This window comes from Brachyistius frenatus, unplaced genomic scaffold, assembly GCF_029030835.1.
Source record: "Brachyistius frenatus isolate BFR_SWC_R1_liver_20210118 unplaced genomic scaffold, ASM2903083v1 Contig_34, whole genome shotgun sequence".
Lineage (NCBI taxonomy): Eukaryota > Metazoa > Chordata > Actinopteri > Embiotocidae > Brachyistius > Brachyistius frenatus.
Genome location: NW_027210633.1, coordinates 3,122,696 through 3,147,392, shown reverse-complemented (window position 1 = coordinate 3,147,392; position 24,697 = coordinate 3,122,696). Strand labels below are relative to the sequence as shown.

The 24,697-nt window shown below is 45.2% G+C and overlaps 2 protein-coding genes across 4 annotated transcripts; both read right to left on the bottom strand.

Moving 5' to 3' along the window:
* Nucleotides 1-474: 474 nt before the first annotated feature.
* On the bottom strand, nucleotides 475-16,367 carry dhrs11a (dehydrogenase/reductase 11a). Its single transcript, XM_069700677.1, has 7 exons — nucleotides 15,962-16,367; nucleotides 2,737-2,946; nucleotides 1,688-1,782; nucleotides 1,103-1,232; nucleotides 848-940; nucleotides 690-755; nucleotides 475-602 (listed from the first exon to the last, which is right to left on the bottom strand). The coding sequence occupies exons 1-7, from the start codon at nucleotides 16,091-16,093 to the stop codon at nucleotides 561-563; spliced, it is 768 nt and encodes a 255-aa protein (XP_069556778.1). The 5' UTR covers nucleotides 16,094-16,367; the 3' UTR covers nucleotides 475-560.
* Nucleotides 16,368-16,702: 335 nt separating this feature from the next.
* Nucleotides 16,703-24,641, bottom strand: ggnbp2 (gametogenetin binding protein 2). 3 transcript variants are annotated; one of them, XM_069700676.1, is made up of 14 exons: nucleotides 24,558-24,641; nucleotides 23,686-23,812; nucleotides 23,408-23,488; nucleotides 23,019-23,272; nucleotides 21,862-21,960; nucleotides 20,603-20,716; nucleotides 20,276-20,485; nucleotides 19,974-20,148; nucleotides 19,701-19,889; nucleotides 19,444-19,627; nucleotides 19,205-19,330; nucleotides 18,964-19,112; nucleotides 18,670-18,882; nucleotides 16,703-17,508 (listed from the first exon to the last, which is right to left on the bottom strand). In XM_069700676.1, the coding sequence occupies exons 2-14, from the start codon at nucleotides 23,776-23,778 to the stop codon at nucleotides 17,305-17,307; spliced, it is 2,091 nt and encodes a 696-aa protein (XP_069556777.1). In that variant the 5' UTR covers nucleotides 23,779-23,812; nucleotides 24,558-24,641; the 3' UTR covers nucleotides 16,703-17,304. The 3 variants fall into 3 exon arrangements, with proteins under 3 accessions (XP_069556777.1, XP_069556775.1, XP_069556776.1); XM_069700674.1 differs by lacking the exon at nucleotides 24,558-24,641 and having other exon boundaries at nucleotides 23,686-24,529; XM_069700675.1 differs by lacking the exon at nucleotides 24,558-24,641 and having other exon boundaries at nucleotides 19,444-19,603; nucleotides 23,686-24,529.
* Nucleotides 24,642-24,697: the final 56 nt, after the last annotated feature.

Here is a 24,697-nt window from a genome sequence, read left to right as displayed (position 1 = left end):
GTTAGCTAATATGAGACCACATCTATCTATAACCAAAAGCTAAAATATTTATTAAAAAATTTAAACAAAAAAATTGTCATTCTTATAAACAGCAATTACTCTTTAAATTTAATTTCAAAAAGATATGTCATATGACCTACAAAAACAAAAACAAAAACATGTGCAATCAATGGCATACTCGTCCCTCTGAAGTGATGGCCGTGCAGATGACCGCAGGGCTCAGCAGCAACTCTCTCCGTGTTTGTTCCTACTGTGGTTTGGAGTCGGCTCCGCTCAGGGCCGACACTTCACACATGCCAGGTTGCTGCATTCAGTAGTATTTTTGTAGTGGTTTACAAAAGTCCACGCCCTTCGTCTCCTCGCACAGCCTCCTTAAGGCTCCAGCCCTGCTCGGCCACGTCCCCTGCAGACCCGACACGGCTGTAGTTGATTTGTTTCACCCCTCCCACCCACTTCCACCCGCCCCCACCCCCACCCCCTTTTTTGCCCAACAGAGGTCGCTAAGGAGTCACCATGGCTGCTGTCTCGTCTGCTCCTCCCGCAGCTTTCCTGTTTCGCTGCTAGGACACCTGCTCTACCGGCCTCATCTGCACATCTCCGATCTGAGGAGGAAAGGAAAAGAGGCAGATCAACACAGAAACAAACCGCCATGCAACTGTTTATAATACAAAAGAGACAGAGAGATGTACCTGGACATGAGGAGGGGCACTGAGGACAAACGTGACTGCACTGGCTATGTCGTCTGCTTTCAAACACTGACGACAGGAGAAGAGAGGATATATTGATGCATCAGCACACGAGTATGTTCACTGTGTGACACACTCTCAATGAAAATGCACAGTCTTACTTTGATACTCTCATACACTGCAGCTGCTTTCTCTGGATCGCTGTTGTGGTGCCGGAAGGCGAACTCAGTCTCCACTATTCCAGGAGATATGCACTGCAGGGGAGGACAACGCAGCAGAGATTTACTGCTTCACCATTTACACACCGATACCGGATATTACAAGACACGTTCTGTGCACCTGACGGCACATACATGTTCTGTACACTCTCGTGTGATCCCGTGTGGCACCGACGGCGACAGAGACGGCGAACTCACCGTGGCTCTGATGTGGGTGTTTGCTTCTCGAAGCTCTTGCCGTATCCCCTCAGTCAGAGCGGTCACAGCGTATTTAGTGGCACAGTAGAAATGCTCGTCAGCGCTCGGCACCATTCGGTGGCCGCCCATACTGAAGGAGAGACAGACGTGTCAGAGACGTGCGAGACAGCAATCACGTCTTGTAGCTCATATTTGACTCAAGACAAAATTAAATATCGAACATTCTCCGTGTTCTTTTCAAAGGCCTCGACGTGCTCAGTTACATTTCTCACATGATGTTTATTTATAATGTTTAATATCATTATCTGTGGGCTTAAAACAGCCCACGGAGCTAAAACTACCGACAAAAAGACACCGATTAAGAAACATAAAAGACATCCAACAATCAGACTTTAATCAGTCAAATATTGATAAACCAAATTCAATGAAATTGGTCTGCATACAGTTTATACATGGGCCAGTTGGGGCTCACAGCTGGCTTTACTTAATTCCTGCTGGATTAAAAGATCCTTGAACAAAGTGGCCGAGGTATTTTCAGATAAATCGTTACATTTGTCTTCAGTCTTCAGGTTGTTTATAGCTTACCTGTTAATATTGATGATGTGGCCGTCGTCCACATTCCTCTCCTTCATCGATTTGTACGCCTCTCGGGTGCAGATGGACAAGGCTAAGACATTCACCTGGAGAGGACGTGAAGACGGAAACCTTCTTTTACTGTTTAGGGTTAATCTACAATATCTATTCACTACTCAACGCATGTGAAAGGTAGCCTAACTTATGCTGCGTGATTAATTAAAAAACAACAACTTAGTACTTTGATGTCTTTTGTTGAACTTGTGCTTTATTGCTGAATCACACTGACGGATACAAAGCGATGACAAAGTTTAAGTTGAGCTGGCTGATGTTCACCGGGTCAGTGTGTTAAATCATCTGAACCTGCTGTTTCTGTCCAGCTTGCGGCCTCTAAGCTGCTCCCGTAGTGACATTGATAGACGGCAGGTTAACGCCAGCGTGGGAGCGAGATAGGGGGAGGTGACCAAACAAGGTCAGCGCACAGATTAAACACAGGCTAAAAATACACTGCTGTACACATTCATGTGGGCTGCCATGACAACAGATGGGTGAGCGGTACGAATGCCGGACCCTGGAGACAGAGACTTTTAGAGCAGGGGGGGGTCCTCGGTGGTCAAGAGCTCAATGAATCAGAGTGTAACGTCCCAACAAGAGAAATAGTGCTGGCTTTCATTAGTGGGCCTCTGCCGTGCCAGAGCGTCTCCTCAGAGCCAATGAAGCAGCCTCTGTGAGGGGAGGGCAGCAGTGTGTGTGTGTGTGTGTGTGTGTGTGTGTGTGTGTGTGTGTGTGTGTGTGTGTGTGTGTGTGTGTGTGTGTGTGTGTGTGTTGAGACCAATGCATCCACATTTCTGCTTTTACTCTTATTCCTTGAACAACACAAGCTCTACAAACACTTCCACTCACACCGGGCAGCCATTACAGCTCCTCCCTCTGCTTTTCTGTTTGATAACCATCAGATCAATAAAACATAAGGGGGTGGGAGCCTTCCCTTTTCAATAAGTTTCTCTCTTCAGCTTATTTCAGCTTTGGCATTCAGATTTGCATGTCTGCGATCCACTCACGTCGATCATGTTCCTCCAGCCCTCCGTCTTTCCGCTGAGCAGTGGCTCGTTGTGGGCCAGCCCGGCATTGTTGATGCACACGTCCACGCCCTTGTGCAGCGTCTTGATGGCTGAGAACATGGACAGGATCTCTTCCTCGTTGGAGAGGTCACACTTGTACGGGATCAGTGTGCCGCTGTAGCCTGCGCTCTGACATTCAGCTGCCAGCTTCTGAAAAATCACAACAACAAACTACGTCAACAACATCCATGTTTGTCAGAGAATAATAAACACGTAACTACTTCAAGTGGACACGTGTTGATCTTTAGGGCTGACGGTGTTAGAGAATAGACAGAAATGATTGATTTTCAGCTCCGTTATAAAGAGAGTGAAACGATAAACACCCTACCCACTCAGACACACAGGAAGCGGAGAACGTGCAGCCATGAGATCAACACCACATCAGGGCCAGAGAGTGCAGCCAAAGCCCTTCCAGTGAGTATGTTTTATTTTATTTTTTTATTCCTGATAATAAAACGCACATTAATTGAATGAATTGAATTTCCACTGGATGACCGCAGATGAGAAGATGGCAGCTAAGCTCTGATGAGATCCAGCCGGGCTCGAGCTCGCTGCAGGTCGAGCCGGCAGCGCTCCAACCGGGTCAGCCGGCTGTCCACCACTGTGGGGTTATGATGCAAAGTGACACAGATCCCCCTGCCAGGCACAGCTGCACCAGTCACCTGATGTCTCGCTCTGGGTGCCAGTCGGACAGGAGGCAGCGCGGGTGACGAGGACGGGGCCGGTGGCACAAGGAGATCTACGGAGATCTGCACAGCACCGTGACCCTGCCTGCGTCTGTGTCGCCAAAACCATTCGACGCTCAGAAAGTCGCCGGTCTCAACAAACTAAAAGGAAAAACTATTTTCAGCTCGGGGACGATGGATTTGTTTTTCGGTGGCGGCTCCCAGCTTCTGTTGTCAGATGAGTTCAAGGAGCCGTTCATCAACACCACCTGTCATGTTGCAAATGTTCTTCTGAATGGATTATAAACTGGTCATGTAGCGTCACAATATTTTTCCACTCAATTCACTTTAAATCTTTACCAAAATGACATGAAACTGCATAATTTCACCTCCCATTTTATTTAAATTTGCCCACCACAAGTGTCAGCAGCTGGACATTTGAACTGAACATTGTATTCTTTACTTTGAGCGAACAATTTCAGCTGTTCAGTCATTTCTTAAGCTATTTTAACCATTTCCCTTTTTTAAAAAAAAAACATACTTTCAGTGCTGACTATTTATTAATTACTTTTATCTATTATCAACAATAACTGTAACTACAAACTATTTGTATTATCATTATTTTAACGAACAGTAGCTGTTTGCTTCTCTGCTCGCCTGCTGCCTGGTTTTCACCCGCTCATATGCAACACTGGGCTGATGGGTAGCTCACTTCATTTAGAGAAAATCTGCATCACTCTGCGTTTTAATCCTGTTAGGCTGCTTTTTAAATTAGACTAGAAGAGAGTGTCTTTATTGTCATTGCACAAGCACAATGAGATTAAGTTTGCGAATACAAACGGCACATACAATAGAGAATAATAATTAAGAAACACAGCAGCAACTGAATAGATGAACGGGAGTATAAATGGTCGTTTCATTTGAGGCAGGTCTGTCAGACAGTTGAGATTCTTGGTGGACTGATTGGGAGCAGTTCTGGCTTTGGGAAAGTCTGGAGGGCGTAGACGGTGTCACCCGCCTGATGGAAGGAGTTCAGATGAAGGCTTGGATGTGTGGAGTCCTTACAGATACTGGCAGCTTTCCAGAGGCTGTGTGAGCTGGAGATGTCGTGTTTCCTATCAGCAGCTGTCATGAGCCAGATACCACAGAGAGACGTAGCGTGTTTGGGTGCGGTCCGTAAGGTTACTGTTGCGAGCTGACCAGCTTTCTTCTGCTTCCTCAGGAATAACAACCGTCGCTGCGCTTTCTTTAACCGCTGCAGTGGAGCTCGCGAACCCTGTGAGGTCCTCTGAGATGTGAACGGCCAGAAACCTGCAGCTGGACACCGTCTCCACTCTGCCGTGGATGATCAGCTGCTTGGTCACAGCGGTGCGGAGGGGCAGCTTGTTCTCTGAGCACCAGGCTCGGCAGGCTGATTCCTCTTTGTTGGAGTTTAGCTCAAACACTGTTGAGTAATCTGGGAACTTGATGATGGTGTTAAGTCGTGAATGCGGCAGCATAGTCATGTGTGAAGAAGGGCTCAACACACATCCCTGTGGTGTGACAGTACAGCTATAGTGAAAAGGTGGGGGCCCAGTCCCACCGCACGAGGATGCTCCGACAGGAAACTCAGGATCCAGCTGCACGGTGATGAGCTGAGGCCCGCGATGTGGGGATGATGGTATTAAAAACAGAACTGCAGTCTACGAATAGCATCCAAACACATCTGTCATCTGTCTCTCCAGGTGAGTCTTAGGGCCGGAGAAGTCCCCCCCCCCATAACACTAATATGCAGATATATTCTGTAAATAAATCTTTATTTCTATTAAGAGTTAGTTGAGTTTTCCACAGATACCCTGGAGCCTGGACCCTTTGTGGAGCCCCTGATAGGGAATCACTGATCTAAACAATCAGCAATTTGCAAGGTTGCCTTTGCTCCCCTGCATAAGAAAACAGAAGAGGCTTATTTCCAGATAAATGACTTTGTCCAAACATCCCAGAAGAAATCCATTACAGCCAACTTCTGCACAAGAGCAATAACAGCAGACTGCATCACAGAGCAGCCACGAGACGTGTTGATCATTCAAACACCCCAACACTCAGGATTTACACGTGTTTATGTGCGTGTTTCAATCTCTGGATGAAGACAACAAGTTCACCCCAAAAAAGTATTGCGAGTAATTTCAAGAAATCACAATCTGAGGGAGATAAAACTTGGCACGCCATGTAATTCACACCAGTCACCATCTGTCCAAAACACATTATGAGCCAATAAAGACATAATCACACCTCCATTGTTTTCTAAACGAGTGCTGAACCTCGCTTCGTCGGCAGAGCGGAGATTGCTGTAAAGATACTGAGCACATATTCATAGTTCACAATGTTCATAACACTATTTGTGATGCAACACAGAGAAGAGGCATGACGACCGGGAGCTGCATGCTGTGGGAGCCTGTAATGTTATGACACACGTGTGTATAAATGTGACCGTATCATGATATGTTGTGTTACATGTCTGACAGCTGGACATGAGAACTACAACATCTGCTGAACATGCAGCCGCTCCCGAGAGGAAACTCGGTATACTTGTGAAGCCTGCTTTGTATAATCAGGGCTGAAATTGGATGAGGGATCATTGGGGCTTTTTTCTTTTTTTACGAACAAAACACAACATAATAGAGTGAATGCAGTCTATCTCCCACTTGGAGTGTGCAGATTTTGCTGCTCTTCCTCTAAGCTGTTTAACTGGGATGATCCAGAGAGACGGCTTTACCCGAACAAAGCTGTAAAAATGCTAAAAACACTGAAAACACTGTAGAGACTATAACACACTCTTTTACTGGTGTTATACACACTTCCTGTTGTCCATTACCTAAAATTTGAAGCTGTGATCACTGGTCTGACTTCACACTGAATCCCAGTAGGGACTGGCCCTCAGACAGCCCGCTGGAGAGCCTCTCCTTTATCGAGAAGGGACATAAAAGGGGAAGCTGAGGCAGTCTTTTGTTACTGGGGAGGAATTAGTTGCGTTACTGAGGTTGAAGTGGGAGCAGCAGAGCAAACCGGCTGTGATCTGTGTCCAGCTACAGGAAGTGTCAGGCTGTGAATCTGCGTGTGTTTGTGTATGTGGGTGTTTTCTGGCACCAGCTGCACTGCTGTGGTCAGTACCAGCCCCCGTCCTGGCCACACCTACAGCGGCAGCGCTACAGCACGCTCACTGTCCCACAGATCAGCAACCAGGCCTGCAAATACAACAGCAGCGGAGCTGGCAAACACACAATTCATTCATCCCAGAGCAGACTGAAACTGGGAATGGCAGCACAGCATCACAGCTTTAAATAAAATCACTGTTTGCATTTACCCTGACAGAAAGATACAAATTAGAACAATTCAAAGGACAAGTAGTGATCAAGTCTTTGCGTGTTAGAGTAATGGCTGTGCAATGACCTTCGAGACACGTGTACATGCCCTCATGGTCACATTCACGGCCCGTGACCCCTGCAGGGAGCCGTTATATAAGGTCTACAATGTAAGGGACATTATTTGTCTTACACCACCTTCATCAATCATTCACCCGCTCACGTGGAAGTGTTATAAAATGGACCAGCAAAACAACTCAATGGAGAAGAGCAAAGAGATAAAAATAAAGATGCCAAAGTGCTGAAGGCAGACGAGCTTTAAGTGGTGAGCCGGATCAATAGCAGAAGGCAGCAGCCCTGAGCCGAGAGAGCTGAGAAATTAGATTTCTCTCGGGTTGACTGAAGAGTGCTGTAATACAAAAGAGGGATTGTGTTATGAAGCCCTGTGCCTCCTCTTATTCTCTGAAAAAACTGGTAGGTGGATAAAAATAAATAAATAAATAATAAAAAAAAAAAAAACCAATTCTAAAGATGTGATTCAGCCCGTAACCCCTCCTCCTCCCCCTCCTCCCCCTCCTCCTCTTCATCCTTCCTGTCCCATCTCTTAAGTACCTGTGACACACAAAACAATTTTGCCTGTCATGATGCATTTTCATCCTCATTACCCAGACTGTTGTCCAGTGGACACAAAAAAAAGTGTGCAGAAGGAGGGAGGACGAGAGGGAGGGAAGGAGGGAGGACGAGAGGGACATGGAAGGAGGGCTGGACGGAGGGAGGGAGGATGAAAGGGAGGGAGGACGAGAGGGAGGGAAGGAGGGAGGATGAGAGGGAGGGAGGGATGGAGGGAGGAAGGGAAGGAGGGAGGATGAGAGGGAGGGAGGGAAGGAGGCCTGGAGAGGGAGGGAGGGAGGGAGAGAAAGAGGCCTGGAGGAAGGGAGAGAGGGGAGGCCTGGAGGGAAGGAGGGAGGGAGGGAGGGAGGGAGGGAGGGAGGGAGGGAGGGAGGGAGGGAGGGAGGGAGGGAGGGAGGGAGGGAAAGAGGTATGGAGGAAGGGAGGGAGGGAAGGAGGCCTGGAGGGAGGGAGGGAGGGAAGGAAGGAGGGGAGTGAAACATTGGGAGAGAAAACACATCCTGCTGCATGCTGGAGAAAAGCTCATGAAAACTCACTTCTACTCCATAACTGAGGTTCTCTAACTTTTCAGACACATTTACTCCATTTTTAAAGTACCAGTCCCCCTGTAGACACCAACAGTTATTTTCATCAAATAAAATATACTGATTGAAACCATGCAACAGCCTCAGAAAGGCTAAATAACAACAACATGAGGCTGCTGATTCAAAAAGCAAAGAATAAATGTATGTTTCTTTCTAGAAAAGGCAGCATCTGACCTGTTTGAATCTCATCACCCTCCACCGCTGAGCACCGACAAATCTTATATCCACTATATCTAAATTACATCACTGTAAAATGATGTGTACATGTAATAATCTGATTTTTTTTGTTATGAAATGAAATGAAATGCTAAAATTCTGGGACGCTGTCTAGTTGTAGAGAAACTGTTTGGTGTAGAGAAAAACTCTTGTGTACCACTGGGTGGAGCCTTGTGTACCACAAGTGGTACGCGAACCACAGTTTGGGAATCACTGATCAAAAAGAAAAAGATGTGTTGTGTAAAAACAAATCCACCCAATCAGTGACTGAACTTCAAGCAACTCTTCCCACGACATCCATGAACCAGAGACCAAACAGAGTTTGGAAATTTCCTTCGTAGCCACCTTAATTCTGCTGAACCCTATCACTCATTATCCAGCTCAACTGCTGTTGTATGACGTAAAAATCATCTCTTTCAAGTTTGGCGTGCCACTGTAACCCAGGGCGACGGGTCAAATGTGACTGCAGGCGGTGTAATAGGATTGCAGCGGCGAAGAAGGTATGGTCGTGTGATTATGGCTTGTTCGCACCGAAGCGCAGCCACTAAAAGGTCTAAAGGTCGAACTGGGTGGTTTTATAGTGCTCGCTTTAGGGCGGTCTAATCAAGACGAGGAGATAAGGAAAATAATTACACCCTTTGCTAGGAACCACACTGAGTGACTGACTCGGGGAGTTCCCGGTAATGAATGACCTCCAGTCGATTAAAGAAGCCTCACGCAGCTTTAAAATACTGTATGAATAATGTATAAAAAACAAGTTATTTATTAGCATAAATAACTTTCAATTCAAACATAATGAGACGCTAAACAAAAAAACATTGTGATAACAAGTACATGACAACTGATGTCTGGTATGTGCGTCTGCCTCTCAATGAGAAGTCTTTTATAATGCTGACAGGCTGAAGGCAGCAGCCAGGTGTTGTGTAACAGACTGGTGCAACCAGTGCGGTTGGATTTTACTTTCCCAAACAAAGTAATAAAAGGCAGGTAAAGGCAGAAGCGGAGCTTTGTGACAAACAAGAAAGAAATCAGTGTAATGATGACTCTTGTCTCGGTGACACTGCAGCACCACATTACTACTTTATTCCTACGTTCATCGCATGCTGAAACAACAGCTCTCCAGTTGTCTTGTTTGTAGTTGAAACATGCTGAAGGCAGAAGCTTCCTTCTCCTGAACCAGCACCCGTCACGTTCCTCCGTCTCGTGACGGGCCGTGCGCACCCGACTCCGACCGTCGCCACCGCAACTCAGCGATGAGCCACATCGTTACGCATGCGCAGTCGACAACGACTTGAGCCCAGAGAAGACGAGGGAACAAAAAAACGAGACGGGAGAGTCTCATGGAGACGAGTGTTGATCTGACGCCGTCCAAGATCAGAAGCTTTCAAAGTGGGCCAGCCCGGACTGAGTCTCTTCAGCATGTGAGCTTCGAGTATAAATGTTTCCAAAATCCCACAAACACCCACTAACGCGTCCAATTTGGCTGCTTCTGAAGTGAAAACAATCCAATTTGCATTCGCTCTAGTCAACATTTTGAGAATCCTGAACTTAGTGAACTCACGCCGTTCCTGTTATGGATTCATAAAAGATTGTTTTCCCCTCAGTGCCTTCTTCCTCACCGTCCTCCCTCTGCTACACACAGCTTCAGTTACAAGTGCCGACCTGCTGCTGCAGCATTCGCGTGCCATTTTCCTCCCTTGCTCATCGTATACAAAAATCCACACGATCTCCGTCATTACACACGCAGCGAAGAGGGTTGCAGCGAGTCTTCAACGGGACAGGACGGGACAGGAACGGGACGGTAAGCTCTCCACCTATCACAGCAGGAGGCCCGGGGAGGGAACGTTAGCGGCAGTAAACCCAACGCCCGGAAAGATGATGAGCAGCGAGAGGACAGCGAGAGGACAGCGGGGACGTCTCCGACGGGTCACTGGGACGTCCGGGTCCATCTGAAGAGACCGATGTGATCCGGAACGAGACGTTTTCACACCGATGACATAAGAGCTCAATAATTCACAGACAAATGAGAAGAAATGGAGCTGATAAGTGCTTTTTGTTATTAATATGCAGGAATATTATCCGTATTACACTAATGCAGGTCTGAGAAAGACTTTTCGCTGGTGAGCTCCACACAAACTAATGTTTTTATCACAACAGATTTTAGAAGTACACATCAGAGAAAAGAAATGAGAAGAGGGAGATATTCTATTTTGCATTCCAAAAAACTTTCAGTATTAGCGCCGACAACTTCGACATTTCCACTTCATTCCCAAAATTTGACTCCTTTTTAAAAATGTCAACTCTATTCTCATTATTATGATTCCATCCAAAACATTTCGACTTCATCTTCGAAATAGTGTTTCAACTTTATTCTCAACATTTCTACTTTATTCTCAACATTATGACTTAATTTTTGGCATTTCTACCTCATTTTTGAAATAGCATTTCAACTTTAATCTTGATATATTGACTTAACTTAATTCTTGACATTGTGACTCTTTTTCTCTTGATGTGGCCCCGATCCTGCGTCGAGACTACAGTACGAATAAATGAATAAAACTTAATGTGTGAATTCTGATTTCGTAAGAGGGCTGCAAGTCCATCAATCCTCTACCTATTACATCGGCTGCAGTGTTAAATTGTCTTAATGTTCTCTCACTAAAGTTCCTCACAGACCGCACAAAAGCCTGTCAATCTGGAATAAGTGAAGATGAAATTCAAAACTTATTTCGAGCTTTAAATAAACTGAGTTTTTACACTTGGGGCGGAGATGAGACAAACTGATATCTGCGTTTTTATTTCATAAACCTGCGTCTACGTACATTTCAGACTGCCGCTTTGGGAGGAGTCATATATGAGGAAATGTTGTTATTCATTGTGCTGCTTCTCCTGAGGGCCGAATCCACAGAAACCCGCTGGATTATTAGTCAGGTATATGTCTGCGTCAGCTCACGGCGAAAGTGGAAAACACGCAGTCAGTGGAAAAGCTTTCTGCACGGGTAAGACAAAAGCCTGGAAGCTCAACGAGCCGTGAGCTAATAACTCCATGAGCTCATGAGAAAATTGACACGGGAAATAAAACAGCGACTGAGGAGGTGAGGAAGGCGGTGCTGTGATTTCTGTTGCAGCTGATAACAAGTGACACGGCGAAAAGCACAATGTTCAAATGATTGGTGTATTAATAGATACTGCATTTAATGTAGGTGTGAAAGTGTCCTCGAATGCTAAAGAGGGCTTGGGGGAACGATTAAAAACATCTTACAACACATTTTTCACACATTCAAATGAAGAAAAGAAAGAAAAAGAAACAAAGACGAATCAGGACGGAGACTAAAAGAGAGATAGAAATGCAACGCGAGGCGGAGGGTAGTAGACAAAGGGAGTAAAGCTGCCTGACCTGACCCACTTCAAATCCTTTCTGGAGTGAAATCTATTCACTGTGAAACAACAGGACAGATTGTCCAGACACAACGTTTGGAGGTGTCTGAGACGGCTTCAGACGTGCAGACAGAGAGACAGTGACTGACTTCCAGCGTGTCACCTCAGATATCGAAGGATGACTGAGCACCTTTTTTTAGCTGCTTCAGAACGGGCAGCGAGTCGAAGCAGGTCAGCCAAGGTCCCAAATGAAGCTCCAAGAGCTTCGAGTTTTAATTCACAATTTACCCACGCAAATAAAAGATGTTTACGCCGGTTAGACAGGCGAGCGACAAAGAGTCTGCAAACGTGTAGAGGCGTCTGTTTGGTACAGAGCTGCAGGACGGGCCGCCGCTCAGGAGCCTGTTCGGTGCTCGGCGTAGTGAAAGTCTTTAAACAGGCAAACTGACAAAGCGATGCCAGACAGCAACGCGTTCAAATGTCATTATCCGCAAAGCCTGTCTGCACCGGCGGTCCAGAAGTGAAACAAATACACGACCTGCCTGTCATCTATTCTCAGTATTCCTATCCCAGACTGGTTTTCTTTATTGCTGAGCTCAATAATTTGACGTAGCTTATCTTTGGGCATACTTTACGCTGAATCTCTTCCCAATCTCTTGCAAACACGGGCTCGCCACAAATCTGTTTTGCACACAGTCACAAATTGTGTTTGCTAAATTTATCTGATCTAAAATCGCAGCAGCCGAAGCCGTTGAGGTTTGACATATGCCTCTATTGTTCAAAGCTTCAAAAGCGCCTGGGACATGTCAGTTTCACTTCTGCAGAATACAAATAGATGTATTTATCCAGAGGGATATAGATTATATTATAGCTATAATAACAGGCCATATTCAGTAATACTTGATACGTTTTGTATGCTTCTTGTAGGCCTGTTTCCACAGCAACACAAGCTATACTGTCCATACGTGTAAGTGATTGAATCTGATTGATTAGGTAACGGACCTCACCCCAACCCCACCTCTCCTCCCCCAGAGCAGCCCATAATAATCTCCTCTACACCCACCCTGACCTGCAGATAAAGCACAAACATAAAAATGCAAATCATGGTAATCTTAGATTTCGACAGATTTAGTGACATTCCTGTTGGCAACCAGGTTGAGACAGCCAACACATTTCAATGCAACAACATGGTGAAATCATGTTCAGCAAATGCATGTAAAATGACTTCAATGAGCAGTCCTGGCAGAGCTTATAGGTTATATGATCCATCTACCAAATATAGAGTAAAACAATCAATCAAATGACTTTCTTGAATGTAATATTTTATGTTTTAAATATATGATTATTTGAGTTGTGGGGATCAGCAACTGGAGTTCATACTTCCATAAGTGTGTTTTAACTACAACAATAAATCCTTCTAGTGTGATAGATAAGAGTTTAGTTTAGCTTCATGTCCCTCCTCGCCGCTGATTTCCATTGCCTGGTTGTGGTGAGAACGTGCCTGCACACCGTTGGATCTCGTTGGATCTTGTTGGATCTCGTTGGATCACCGAGGCCACGTTGTAAACAGTCTGTAACTCCAAAGACAAGCTTGTGTGCACAGAGAAGAGATTTTTCTTCCAGCGAAATTCAAGCATCTCCCGCTGGTCGCACGGAGCTTCACAGGAGTTAATGACAGGCTGTGTTTCTGCTACTTGGATGCGATACCCTGTCGCCTCCATTCCTGCCCCGAGCCCATGGTGACCACACGTCCCGTCCCGCCCCCCCCCTCCCCAGATCGCTGCTCCCCCTCTGCCTACTCTATAGCCTCACAGACAACAAAACAATACGGCTGCCACAAATCTCCACTCCACTTTCTCCCAGTTGTGTTTACACAGAAAACCGAAGCCTGGAACATTTGAATCCATTTTTCCTTTTCTTTGGTTTATCTGCTCTACAACGGGGCACAACGTCGCTTCTGGAAAATAAGAGCTCTTGTTTCCCAGAGTAAAGTGTTCAAGACCAAAAGGGAAGTCAAGAACAATTGCTTGGTGATGCATAGACACTTACATTCCCCACAAGCAGCGTGCCAGGTTTGGCACCACTACACCAAGAGCCCAGTTTAGCAGGGAGAGCACAATAATGGTTTTGTCCCTCGACTCACACAGACTCTCTTTGGTTTGCACAAGAGACGAAACCTGACATCGAACGGGAGAGACAGAAACCTTTCACTCGACACAGCCTGATAGTTGTTGCTACGTCCATCTGAGCTTTGATTCTGTATATTGTGATCCACAATAAACAATAATTAGGTTTCCTCTACCGGAAGTGTATTCGCTTCGTCACCGCTGACTGACGTCTGTATGAAGAAAAAGCATTATTTTAAATGTTGTGACCTTGTTTTAGTACCACAGAAGTCAGACAGGAGCTGAAACCAGCTGTTGACTACTGACAGGAGGGGCCATGTGATCGGAGTATGAATGGAAGGAGGCTATCGTTTGCACAACTCCCATTCACTGTTTACTGCTTTGAGCGCGGTGTGTGTGTGTGTGTGTGTGTAGTCAAGGTGAGGAAAATGTTGGCACGTCACAAAACAAGAGCTGATTTAAATATGGCATCACAAGAAACAAGCAAAAACAAACGTAACTTTGAAACGACCTACGCGTCGCTTGCAATTCAGGATTTCCAATCATCAGGGTTCCTGAGGCGGATGTTACGACAAAACGCCTGAGACTTGTGAAACTGTATTCTTGCAGCCTGTAAAGACCGAGGAAGCGGAGACCGGTGTAACAACGTGAAGAACTAATCCAGCTGAACTAAACCACCGTCCCAGGCGTGCGTCGCTTGCAGGTCATCATGCGTGACGTAACCCGGTGTTACAAGCATGACCCCTTATTGAGAAACGGAGGTTGAACCGAAGGCACTCGGCTTTGTCACAGCTCTTCACATCCACTGTGAACCAACCGGCCACTTAATTCAATAAGATATGAAAATGGTTAGAGTAAGAGTTGACAACAACGCGCGAGCTGCCTGAGAGGTGGTGATGTGCAAAAGCTTAGACGTCTTTCTGCCGCACAGTGCTGGAATTTGTTGGGGCGCGGAGAGCGAGGCTTAATTATTGTCTGACAAGATAAACAAGGTGCAGTGTCTTCTGGCTTATGGACAAGAGTTGGTGGGGCAGAGCCGCCGACACCTGCCCTGGAGGAGGCGTCTGCCACCCGGGCGATACCCCGCCCAAGTGTGTCTCTGCCTGGATTTTGCCTCCCATGTTCTCTAGAATTAATAACTTCATTTTGTAATTACAGTCATAAACTCGCAGGTTCAATATGAAGGACGACGAATTCACATGGAGTTCAAACATAATCACCTCTGGCACTAATTACTTTACGGGATGAGAGCAGGTCTGTCATAATAATAATAATAATAATAATAATAATAATAATAATAATAATAATAGGACTCGTCTTTTACTATCACAGTCGGTGCGATTGATGCCGTCTGTGATTCAAATAACCGAGCACTGACCTAAAAAACGTGTGATAGGCATGTCTGGATGTATTTATCGCTCACCACATCAGAAATCACTTTTCCTGTCCAAAGTCTGAATCTGATATTTACAAAGGTTGGGTTGTTTTATGATCAGGATCTGTTGTTGTTGAGGGACAGAGGAGAGGCTGAAACCTGTGATCGGGACAGACACCAGTTAAGTGTCCCACAGAGAGACAGAGACACAGAGACAGAGAGAGTCTAACACGGGTTAATAAAAGAGAGATGAGGGGTGTGGCGGGACTCAGGGATGCCGGTACAGGAGCATCATTACCGGGTGGTTCAACGGGTGCTGCTGTGTGACAACAAACACGTTGTGTGTGTACACGTGTGTACACGTGTGTACACGTGTGTACATGTGTGTACATGTGTGTACACGTGTGTACATGTGTGTACACGTGTGTACATGTGTGTACAGTATCATCTCTGAAACACCACCAGGAGCAGCAGCTGGTCCGGATTTTGTTTTCCCCCCTTTCTGAAACCACTGTTTGTTATTTTGGATTTAATATGAGTCAAAATTATGGGGCTATAAATGATTACGGTTGATACAGCTTGATTTCTTTCTTTCTTTTCTTTTTGTTGCTGAACGCGGCTGCCTCTACGTAAAACCACGCCTGACTCCCGACAAACGAAGCTCGCCTCGGACGCGTTTGATCCGCTGAAGGTTTCCAGCTTCAACCGAACAGCTCGTGTTAGCTGACGGTTAACGTCAGTTAGCTCGTCGTGTTGTAGCTTCTCCTCCGAGTCGGACCGACTGATTTCACAGCGGGAATTAAATGATATTTGAATTAAAAAAAAAAAAAAAAAAAAAAAAAAAATCGCCCACCTCTATTTTGTCGACGTTCCTGGCACAGCCGACGACCCTCATGCCTTGCTGGACCAGCGCCCGGGCTACGGCCGCTCCGATCCCCACCGAGGCTCCGGTCACCAGGGCCACTCTGCCTTTCCACCGCTCCATCTCCGCCGGTACTGCAGCTCCACCGAACAGCGGCTCCGGTGCTCGACCTCCGTCCGCTTCGTTCAAGCCCGTCGGACCTGCCCGCTGCCGCTCTTCCGTGCAAGTATGTGTGTTCGCAATGTGGGATGCGCAGCTCCTGCCTCTTGTGTCAGCGTGCGCAGCATCCAGGACAGCAGCAGCAGCAGCAGCCAGTGCGCGTAAAGCCCGGATCCATGCGCTCCTCCGGCCGCAATATGCAGTCCAGAGAGCGAGTAAATGTTCGGTTCACATCACCTCCCACTTTGTTTCAGCCCCGGGGCCTGCGTTGAGCTGTGCGGTTGTATGGCGCCACCTACTGGACTTACCTAAAATAACACGAGGAGTGTTGTGTACACTTTTCTATTCCAAAATTGAAGGACTACGGATTCAAATATTGTTCAAAATGTGTTATATGTAAGTTTCTAAACTCAGGACTGGGCCTGCTACCCGACCGCTAAATGTGTCCTGTGTTTCATTTGTAAAGAACAGTAGCAGTTGTCTTATAAGTAAATAATAAGTAATCATCTATCCATCTGCAAAAGTCAAAATAAAATTGCATTTTTACTGGGTTGGGAAAAAACAACCAATGTATGATGCATATTAATAAATATTCTTTATTTAGTAAATTTTGCACATTGCGCTCTTAACATCACACTCAAACCCTCATTACAAACGGATGTTTATTCTCTGTAAAATCTTTATATTTAGAATTTCTGTACACATTTTAATGGTACAACCGCTCTCACTACATTGAAGTGTCACCAAAGAGAAACAAACAAACAAACAAAAAAAATCAAATAAAAAAGAAACAAATATAAAGTAAGACTCCTAAAATTTATCCCTAATGTCACAGCTTGCAAAGCTTGATTATTGATTCCACCGTGCTCTTACCCACAAACCCTACAAGAAGACCAACGACAAATAGCTAGGCTTGGTCAAAGAGAACAACTACAGGTAAGAAAGTAGCCAAGAAATGAGATGGAAAAGTGTGTTGATGTGCAAGTGCAAAAGAGAGAGTAAAGAGAGAGATGACAAGAGAAAAGAAGAATCACATTTACTTCAAAGGAGAAATGCCTGAACAAGACACCAAAGGTACTCAGACATGTATCTGTTCTAACAACGTTGCAGCAGTGGTCATGAGTGCTTTTTTTTTTTTTTTTCCAGGGGAAGATGTCACGATCTCATTAGTGCAGTTAGTTGACACTGGTTGTGGCGAACCACTTTCCACAGACTGGTTTACTGCGCTCGGTGGCACGGCAGTAGTTGGTGAACTTCTCTTTCAGGAGCTGTCGGTACTGGTGGCGGTTGTTGTAGAAGGACCGGTTTCTTTCTAAAAACGCCTGGATTTCGTCCTGCGTCAGACAGTTCTCTTCATCGGAAGTCACTTCGGAATCATCCTGCAGGAAGAACACAAACGAGAAGAGCAAGTCGTGAAGAGCCAGAATGTAAAAATGAGTAAAATGCAGGTTAATGGGAAGGAAAATATAGTTAAATGCAAAGAATATAATGTGGTGCTTTTCTTTTTAAAGCATAAACTCCAGACTTTTAATACAGCAGACACTTATTTTAGGACTCACTATCAAAGCTAAATAGACCGTTATCATTAATGTTCTTCATTTTCCGGTCAAACCGCCGTCCACAATGAGAAAGGTCCACTAACAGGCAACACGAAGCAGCCTGGGAATCTGACACGTGTCCGTCAATCATCAGATTATTAACTAACAACATAATGTGTAATGTTTATTTTGTTTATGTGCGTGTTGGACTAATATGTAAAATAATGAAAATCATTTTTCAAGGTTTTCCATGTTGAGTGTACAGAAAGCAAAACAAATCAAAGTCAGATTAATGTAATGATAACCTGATGCTTAATTTGCCTTTATATTTTCAGAGTTATTTAAAATATTGCAAACAACAATGTTCACAGCTGCTGTCATAAAGTTCCGTGGAGAGACTTCCTCCAAACTTTCCCTGTCTGACTCAGGTTCAGCTGTTAAGAAAGACTTTCTGACATCACAATTCAATTTATAGGCAAATACATATGTGGTGTATTATTCGACACACACATTCATTCTATTTCTTGTAATGGAGCAATAATATTCATTCATTTAAATAAAGTAGTCCAACCTGCTCCTTTAAATGATGTATTGTTCTCTAAATAACCCCACAGACACACATTGACATTCATTAGTGCACTTCTAATGGACTCTGCTGCTTCCTGCTGCTTCGTCCCGTTCCCTTTCAGGTCCAGAACCATGTTCATCTGTTTGTTTTGACTGTAGTAAGTATTTAACAAATCATTTTCATGTCTTGGCTGGCTATAAAACATTATAGGATTTAATAAGTAGTCAAGATGAAAGTGACATTTATTTTACTCATTTGTAGTCAAATTTGATGCCCAATTTTTTATAGACAAGAGAAATGTATCAGAGATGTTTCAGTCTGTGTAGTTAAAGCTGCAGAGTGACACTCCCTAGATTGGTGGAAAAAAAGACCAGCTCACAGTCGACTCTCGATGTCCAGCCGCTGCCTGTCTATCAAACACATTTCTCACTTACCAGAAGTTCCACAAGACTCATGTTTGGCTCTGGAGGCTTCACGTGAAGGCTGAGGTTCTTGTGGTGTGCTGTCCACGGTAACCGTAGTGCAATGCTGGCAAATGTATCACCGCATAAGGAGGAGAAGATTTCTTTGGTTCGACACGTGTGCGTTGATGGTGGGCTGTGGCCTGGTGTGCTCCCATCGGACATGCGACCGTCACCTTTCTGTCCCTGTAGAAAAGTGAGTTAATTGGTGCTCGTCGCTGAATGTTCTGCATACAGCATGCAAACTTCTCCAGGTTGTTCTCTCACCTGATCGCTGCAGAAACCTTTGCCCTTCCGCTTCTTCTTTTTACTCTTGCATTGAGTGTTTCCCTCAGAGTGTGGCCAGCACTCCACGCAGCTGTCTATTCCGTCCTCCTCCTTGTCTTCAGCACAGTGATGGACATTTGCCTCGTCTCCTTTAGAAGGTGAATAAAAACAAACAGTAAATACCAAACTGTATGTTGAAATGATTCCTCTTGTGAGACGTCGACAGTCTTAGAAACCCGACCTGCTTCGTCATGGTTGCAGATTCCCTCTGAGCAGGCAACATCAGAGCCTCCTCGTGATCCCGTCTCGCTGCCTTCCATACTTGAGGAGTAGCCGCAGTCACTTCCATTGCTGTGGGGGGACAAATCTGGAGAAACAGATGGGAACGGTTTCAATATGCAAGCACCAGAACAAGTTGTCTTCCTAATGCAGCAGTCTCAGGTTTGATGGCATGTTGTGATGTCAGTGTGTATTTTTCACCTGGCTTGGTGCTGTCTGAGCAGCTACAGGAAGTGATGCCACTGGCGGCCACGCTCTCTTGGCAGCCGGCCTCCTCCTCCTCCTCTTCTTCCTCCTCCTCCTCCTCCTCATCGTGGCTACCGCAGGCTTTGCAACTGCTCTCCACAGACTCCAGAGAACCCTGAAACCGAGGAACAGGACCAGACTGAAATTCAGGCAAACCGCTATTTAGCTGCAAAGTGTCTTCAATGACGACCAGTCTCATGTCGCAGGCTCACCTCATCCAGATTTTTCTCCTTGTCCTCCGCCTCCTGTTCAGATACATCAAAGCCACACTTGTTTTTGCGCCGATTTTTTCGCTTTTGCCTCTTTTTCTCCTGCTTCAGCTCCTTGGCTCGCTCCTCCTCAGACAGCTCCTCGACGAACTGCTCTAGCCGACTTATCCCCTGCATCTTCTCCACTGCCATCTGAGGGGCATGGTTAAAGAATACATTATCGCACAGCTGCAATATTTTCATCATGTGATGAATGTCGTGAGCAGTTGTATGTACCTCGAAACTTTTACGTAGTGCATCAATTCCCAAATGGAAGAGTATCTGCCAGGTCTGCTCCTCTGCTCGTAGTTTCTGCCAGATTCTGTGCAGCCGCTCGTAGAGGTGAATGCCCAGACAGGTCAGCACTTCCTCTTGTGCAATGTCAATGGTCTTCGCATGTCTCTCTCTGCGTCTTTAAAAAAAAAAAAAAAAAAATCATTAACCGTATTTATAAATACATTAAAAGGGACATCAAACTGGATTAAGCTGAATTCATTAATAGAAAATGTGCAGAATTCCCTGTTTGAAGTGAGACTTACTCGTAGCCTCCTGCGAACTCGGGCTCTGCCCTGCCGAGGAGGTGAGCGATGAAGTCTGTCTCACAGCACACGTGGATGTGGCGTTCGTGGGGGCAACAGCATAGCCCCTCATACAAGGCAGCGCAGTACCCCTTCTCCTTGGTGCAGTCCACCTCCCCGACCAAGATATTATACGCCCTCAGCACTTTATTCTTACAGTCTGTGCAAAACCTGTTGACAAGAAGAGTAACTCACAGTTAACCTACTTCCTTTTAACCTCGTGACACAATGTTTAGCAAAGGAAAACTAAGTATTGTGGGAAAGAAAGCGGTGGTAGTCACAGATTACCTGTGTTTACGCAAGTATGTCTCCAGAGTCTCGAGGAGACAGGCACTATCAATGAGGACCACCTCATCTCTGCACTCCTGAGACATCAGCTCCCACACATCCATCCAGCTTCCCCTGCAACATACAAGCATTACAGCGATGTCATCACAAAGCACAATCATGTTAAAACGGCTTGAAGTCTTGTTTTTTCCTCCAAACAGGCTTCAGTTATCAAAATATGTATTCTTAGATGAACAAAGTGTTACATTCTCCATTTTACAAGATTTTTTGTAAAAACTACAACTGTGGTTAAAATGAGACAACAACAAGAATAAGAAACACCCCGTAATGTTTTTTGGTTAATTTGTCATGAATAATGCAAACTAACTTTACAAAATTAAGTTCATATTTGTGTGTGTTAACAATTTAGGCTTCAGTATGCTGGATTTTTTTTTGCTGAAATTTTCCAACTCTTTTGGCCATTTGGCAAAGAGAAGATCATGTCTCTTCTTTGGTAAAACAAACATATTATCATGTGTAACCTGACTGTCAGATACGGACATGAAATACACTCCTTTTCAAAATGTGTACTTTTACAGGGCAAAATAAGAAAACTGCTACGACGGTTAACATGCTATATTTATTTTCATGTCACATTTTAGTTCAAACAAAACTGCCATATTCATCCTACTTAATTAAGCTTTGATGAGACAATCCTAACAGCCACAACCAAGGCCACTCTGACCCGTTTCATTTAGTCAAGCATCGATCATTTAGCCACAATTAAAACGTCAGTCTGCCAAATCGGCAGAAATATTGATTTCAGGCTGATGCTGATATTTAGATTTGAAGCCTTTATTTGCAGCCACCAACACCCTGTAACTTGTATCATGCATCTCTATTATCAACTGTCCAGGGAAAAAAGAAACTAAACAAATGGTGATGTCTGGCATGAGACAGAGATTAACTAGTTCATTTCTTACTTTTTATCTACCTGCAGCACAAACAGCCCAAAGAGAAAGAAAATGCCTAAACTGTTGTCTTCCACTGTAATTCTTGAAATCTACCACTTCCTCTGTGCCCCATTTACTCGGTTCTGATCGAGGACAACTTTAACAAACTGGTGCTGCTTGCTGGGAGGAGTTACTATTCCACCTCTTAAATGCAGCTGCCAAACAATACTTTCATGTTAAATGTGGTTTAAAAAACAACAACTGCTACAGTTTGATGATAAATAAATAGTATAATAGTAAAGCGATAGGAACAAACACATTACTCACCCCAAAGGTTTAGGTTTGTGTGTGTCTAAGGAGTGTAACTGGCAGCGTTTGTTCTTTTTACTTTTTGGAATGGCATCGATCATGTCATTCAACTTTGACCTGCAAGGAAAATACAAATAATTAATTTCTACAAAAATCCAGTCTGATCAGATTCCAGTACTTCAGATACCGTAGAGTTTGTGCAGTCTGAAGTACAGTGAACCCTCGCTATAACGCGGTTCACCTTTCACGGTCTCGCTGCTTCACGGATTTGCATCGTGCATTGTGTTCTGCATTCTGATTGGCTAAACAGTCTCTCCGCTTCTTCTCTACCTGTTTGTCAATAACGTTGCGGTTTAATATGTACACGTACGTAAAACAGCTTGCCAAATTAAAAATAATCGATGGTGGCATGTCGGTTTATAAGAATCTTTTTGCCCAGAAGAAAAAAGAGCGACAACAACTACCGATAACTATGTTCTTCTCTTGAAAAACCACACCTGCACCGCCGGCGTTAGAAGAAAGAACCGCTGCAGAGCGGAGTCAGGATGCAGCGGCTCAGTCAGAAGAGCAGTGAAATACACGAGTCACTATTTGTCCGACTGTACTTTGTATTTGTTTTCATAATCATTTTTCATTTTCTCCCGTTCTAATCCAATGACTCGGGTCGCAGTGGGGCGGTGCCGATCTCAGCAATTTGAAGCCTTCAGTTCGTATTGATGATTAAAATTAGTATTTTACAGTACAGTAGTTATTTGTAAAAAAAAACATTTATGCAGTACTTTTATTTGTTAAACAAATGCTTGGGCCTGTAAAAAGGTTTTGTTCTTTGGTTTCAATGTATTATGGAGTATTTCATTGTATAATAATTGTAAAAAAAAAAAAGGTTACTACTTCACGGATTTCACCTATCACGGTCTCTATTTGGAACGTAACCCCCGCGATAAACGAGGGTTCACTGTACATCTAAAGGCTACTAAAGAAGAGAGCAGTATATTAGTGGAACATTTTACGAAGTAAAAGTATTTCTTGTTGTTCATCTCGCTTTTTGTTGAGTTTCGGTTTGCTGTCATTCGCTTATATTCAAGTTAAATGGTCATTTCGGCTGATCTGCATCGATACATGTTTTAAACAATTTTCCAGTGCAAATAAAAGAAACATGTCTCTTCATATCTTACCCGTGGACATAGAAGAGGGTGTAAAGCTTCTTCACGTCTGCCAAACAGCCCTTGGTGACAGAGAGCATGCCTCTGGGTTTCACAGTGAGGGGCTCCAGGGCTGGATTCCCTGATTCCACTAAATGAGAGAAGAGGCGCTCCACACTTCGTCTGCAGCCCACGCATGGCACCAGCTGAGATAATGCACCGTACACCTCTCTGGATGTCACCATCAGTGCAATATTCAAGTCCTGCTGCTTCAGCTTGGAGTAATACTGGGGGCCAGGGAATCACACAGCTGTCACCACTATGTTAACAAGTCCCAGGGAGACGAACTACACACCGGGCACGTGTACGTAACAGTCAGGAAAGAGCAACAGATTTACACGCTTTAACATTTATCTCCTCACCTCAGAGAACTGTTTCCATTGAGAGGTGTTTATTTCATGGCTGTCGACATCCATTACACTGTCAGAAAACTCCATCACCATCTGCCAGTAAGAGAGAACAGACAAAATATGATCATCAACAGTACGAGTACGATAAATGTCTCGGAGACTGTCTTGAGTTCAAACCCATCATGTCTCACATGACCATCCTCAGAGGCCGGATTATGTCCTTCATACCACTGAAACATCAGCCACAGCATCACAGCTGCGATGAGATCAAACGTTAAAAGGTTTCTTACCGTGAGTGTGTCGTCGATGAAAAGGGGGATCTGTCGAGCCAGAAACGGGTAATCCTCTTCCCCTTCCCTGCAAACCGCGACCAGGCGGGCCATGCCTTCGTCCCGTCCCTGCTGTAGTGCAGCTCTCCTGCGGGTCACACAGCACCGACCGACCGACCGACCGACCGACAGGTCTGACAATGAGCTCAGGCTACGACGAGCTAACGCTAACCTCTCCACCATCAATAAAACCCCACTACACACACGATGACACTACACACCAAACACAAGGCCGATTACCGATCACCCCCCGAAGTGATCGATACCGACGTGACGTCACAAACTAACAGGAACTAACATGCAGGTTTGTCTTGACCCAGATTTAAACGGCTAAATTAGCAAAACAACCTCCGGAACAAGAGCCCGGACGGGACAATGCGATAAAAAGGTTTTTTACTTCCGAGATCTCCTCGCGTGTGTTCTGGCCGACGCGTCCGGAGCCGTGAACCCAGCTCACGTCTTTCTACCGGCCGTAATAAACCGGTAACCGGCGACGAGCCCGTTAACGGTAGCCTGCTAAGCTCGTCTCGCGGCGCTCAGAGACGGAGGAAACCCGGTCGGCTTGTTTTACGCACAATATTCGTCCGCAGCGACCAAACACGAGTTCAGAGCGCCTTGAAAAACAACGACCGTGCGCCGGTGTTGCTGCAGCTCGTCTCCGCCCTGTCAGAGCCACCAAACCCGGGTAGCTCGTTGTAGCATCGCGTCCCTGTGAGCTAGCTGATATAAAGTTAGTGACTCGTGTTCGTGTTTCTTCCTCGTTAACCGTCACGTGGAGACATTCTGACCAACCAAAAACAACAACAACAACCCACGTCTTTGGTTTTACTTACCCTCTGGTGAAAGTTTCCCTTAAAAATAAACAAGTGCGACGGTGAAGTGAAGCTGCTCCGGTGGCGGAATCTTCATGACTGATTTGACCTTTACCCCCTGCACGTAGGCGATGACGTCGCGTCACGTGTGGCCACCAGGG